Source organism: Amphimedon queenslandica, unplaced genomic scaffold (genome assembly GCF_000090795.2).
Source record: "Amphimedon queenslandica unplaced genomic scaffold, v1.1 AMPQUscaffold_13512, whole genome shotgun sequence".
Lineage (NCBI taxonomy): Eukaryota > Metazoa > Porifera > Demospongiae > Haplosclerida > Niphatidae > Amphimedon > Amphimedon queenslandica.
This window is the reverse complement of record NW_003546252.1, coordinates 694,871-698,940: the sequence shown is the minus strand read 5'-3', so window position 1 is coordinate 698,940 and position 4,070 is coordinate 694,871. Positions and strand designations below refer to the sequence as shown.

Genomic DNA, 4,070 nt, shown 5'->3' with positions numbered 1-4,070 from the left:
TTTCACATTCAAGTGTTCCTGTAAATATCCAGTGATAGACTTCATCTGTTGCAGCCAAACTAAATACAGCAATGAATAATGGAAGCATACGGAAAACTGTTTTGATATCTTCTACTTCTTCCTCTGTAAATGGTCCACCATACTTATCCTTACCCAGGTCTAGTCTTGAAGGAGCCTCTTCCTCCCAGTAGGTCAGAGCACTACGATTCTCAGGATACTTGTGCTTCCTGGCATAACACAATACTCTAACTATTAATCTGATTGGGTTCTTTATTAAAGTTATGTTCTCCAGTTTGTGTTTAAACAATGAATGAGACACCAGTACAAAAAATATAGCTACTCCTGCTAAAACAAAACATATTAATAGAAAGTACTTTTGATCAATGAGACAACGACCCAATTCAAAAAAGGTAAACACGATTGGAATGCAGACAAAATGCCAATGAATAAGAGCACTTATTTCACGAGATGATGCACCAATAATTTGATCAATGTTATACTGAATAATGTTAGCTTTGAAGCTACCATAACCTGAAACTTCAAGTACATAGGCAATACCATAAGTTGTCAACAGAATGACACTAGAAGGATAGAAACTATTCACAACATAACCACCACCTGCAATGATCATTGATAAGAAACAGAAAACAATACCAATCATTATTGCTCTGTGTCTTCCAATCTTGACATCTGCAACCAATCCATAGATAGGAAAACTTATAAAAACAAGACAATATAAAACGTTGAATCCGAGCCATCTATTGTTGACGGTTGATGAAACAGTTGAAGGTCCAAAATATCTTAAAAGGAGAATGTGGGAATACATCAGACAATCCCAGGTAAGAACCATAACAGCCCATCGAGTAAAGACCATTCTTGAGAGTGATCAGAAGTAAGCAGCATAGGATTTTAAAACTGTAGTGGGAAGGAAACGTTATGTATCATAAGGTGATGAAGCAAGTTATCGACAGTACACTAGAGCATCATTTTCAGTTTCCTGTTGATGATCGTCATGTGAAAAACAAAAAGTTCTCAATAAATTAATTATACATTGCAATATTATATGGCATAGATGAATTTTACTGTTTTTTCATTCAGAAAAGTTTTATTAGTATTGTAGTGTTGTGTAAAGCAAATAAAATCAGTATTGAATTTAAATTTTTAAATGAAAAAATAATGACAAGCTACAAATAATTATCATTAGCAGAATTATTATTATTTTGGAGGCTTAGTCAACCTAATGGAATGCTAAAAAAATTGCTGACAGCCAATCCAGATAAAAATAAAATAAATAAAAATCCCAAAAACTTAAGTAAAAGAGGAAATAGTATTAGCAGAAAAATAACAAGACAAGCAAGGACACAAAAAAGTGAAAAGAACATGCATTACTAGACTCTACTACTAAAAAAATTAACAAAAAATGATGAATGTACATCAAATTTTACAAATTTGTAACTGACTGGCTATGCAAGCATTTGATATATAGCATTGAGTACGTGATCTACTTATAATGTAAAAAGGGAGTCATCAGTTATAGCTAACTTGAAACTTGTATGCTATATTCTTCTTCCTGTGCCATGTATCTGTGATAGTGATCATCAACTATTTGATGAACATTAACTTCATTCTCTCGTATACGGTACTTGTAATTTCTAGCCAGTATTATGAACACTATCAGTATAACAAAAACTACAGCACTCTTAGTCAGGTAGTAGTAGGAAGCAGTACATAAATACTCATTGTGACAACCAAATAGATACTTGATATTAATATTGAAAAGGTATCCACATCCCAATGAAGCAAACCATATTCCAACCATGACTCCCCTCATATGCACTGGAGACTGTGCTATTGTGAATTCTAATGATGCTGGAATGAGTATGGCGAATGTGAATCCAAGGAACATTTGTGGAAGGAGCATCATTTTGCTTGAAAAAGGCATTAGAGCTTCTGTATTGCTTTGAAAGAAGTGCAGTATAGAAAATTTACTTGTTAGTGTCAATATTGCAAACATTTGTCCAAAAGTAATCAACTTGAGGATACCAGGAATATATTTATAGCAGCATACTTTGATTACTAATAAGTGGAAGAGAATCAGGAGACCTGAAATAAGAAATTTTAAAAATTGAGTTGACAATAGGCAGTCAATAACCAATACATTTTGACATTTCACTGTTCCTGTAAATATCCAGTGATATACTTCATCTGTTGCAGCGAAGCTAAATACAGCAATGAATAATGGAAGCATACGGAAAACTGTTTTGACATCTTCTACCTCTTCCTCTGTGAATGGACCACCATACTTATCCTTACCCAGGTCTAGTCTTGAAGGAGCATCTTCCTCCCAGTAGGTCAGAGCACTACGATTCTCAGGATACTTGTGCTTTTTGGCATAACACAATACATTAATTATTAATTTGATCGGGTTCTTTATTAATGTAATGTTCTCCAGTTTGTGTTTAAACAATGAATGACTCACCAGTACAAAAGATATAGCTACACCTGCTAGTATAAAAGTTATTGCTGGAAAGTATTTTTGATCAATGAGACAACGCCCCAATTCAAAAAAAGTAAACACAATTGGAACACAGACAAAATGCCAATGAATAAGAGCACTTATTTCACGAGATGATGCACCAACAATTTGATCAATGTTATACTGAATAATGTTAGCTTTGAAACTACCATAACCTGCAACTTCAAGTACATAGGCAACACCATAAGTTGTCAGCAGAATGACACTAGAAGGATAGAAACTATTCACAACATAACCACAGCCTGCAATGATCATTGATAAGAAACAGAAAACAATACCAATCATTATTGCTCTGTGTCTTCCAATCTTGACATCTGCAACCAATCCATAGATAGGAAAACTTATAAAAACAAGACAATATAAAACGTCGAATCCGAGCCATCCATTATCGACGGTTGATGAAACAGTTGAAGGTCCAAAATATCTTAAAAGAAGAATGTGGGAATACATCAGACAATCCCAGGTAAGAACCATAACAGCCCATCGAGTAAAGACCATTCTTGAGAGTGATCAGAAGTGAGCAGCTTAGGATTTTGAAACTGTAGGAAATGTTATGTATCATAAGGTGATAAAACAAGTTATTGACAGAACACTAGAGCATGATAAAACAAGTTATTGACAGAACACTCGAGCATCATTTTCTGTTTCCTGTTGATGATTGTCATGTGAAAAACAAAAAGTTCTCAATAAATTAATTATGCTTTGCAATATTATATGGTATAGATGAATTTTGCTGTTTTTTTTCATTCAGGAGAGTTTCATTAGCATTGTAGTGTTGTGTAAAGTAAATGAAATCAATATTGTATTTAAATTTTTAAATGAAAAAATAATGACAAGCTACAAATAATTATCATTAGCAGAATTATTACTATTATGGAGGCTTAGTCAACCTAATGGAATGCTAAAAAAATTGCTGACAGCCAAACCAGATAAAAATAAAATAAATAAAAATCACAAAAACTTAAGTAAAAGAGGAAAGAGCATTAGCAGAAAATGACAAGACAAGCAAGGATACAAAAAAATGAAAAGAACATGCATTACTAGACTCTACTACTAAAAAAATTAACAAAAAATGATGAATATACATCAAATTTTACAAATTTGTAACTGACTGGCTATGCAAGCATTTGATATATAGCATTGAGTACGTGATCTACTTATAATGTAAAAAGGGAGTCATCAGTTATAGCTAACTTGAAACTTGTATGCTATATTCTTCTTCCTGTGCCATGTATCTGTGATAGTGATCATCAACTATTTGATGAACATTAACTTCATTCTCTCGTATACGGTACTTGTAATTTCTAGCCAGTATTATGAACACTATCAGTATAACAAAAACTACAGCACTCTTAGTCAGGTAGTAGTAGGAAGCAGTACATAAATACTCATTGTGACAACCAAATAGATACTTGATATTAATATTGAAAAGGTATCCACATCCCAATGAAGCAAACCATATTCCAACCATGACTCCCCTCATATGCACTGGAGACTGTGCTATTGTGAATTCTAATGATGCTGGAATGAGTAT

General features: G+C 33.2%; 1 protein-coding gene across 1 annotated transcript; it reads right to left on the bottom strand.

Annotated features, from left to right (window-relative positions):
• Positions 1–1,467: 1,467 nt before the first annotated feature.
• Positions 1,468–2,306, bottom strand: LOC109588147 (uncharacterized). The gene is made up of 2 exons (XM_020004333.1): positions 2,159–2,306; positions 1,468–2,103 (listed from the first exon to the last, which is right to left on the bottom strand). The coding sequence occupies exons 1-2, from the start codon at positions 2,166–2,168 to the stop codon at positions 1,538–1,540; spliced, it is 576 nt and encodes a 191-aa protein (XP_019859892.1). The 5' UTR covers positions 2,169–2,306; the 3' UTR covers positions 1,468–1,537.
• Positions 2,307–4,070: the final 1,764 nt, after the last annotated feature.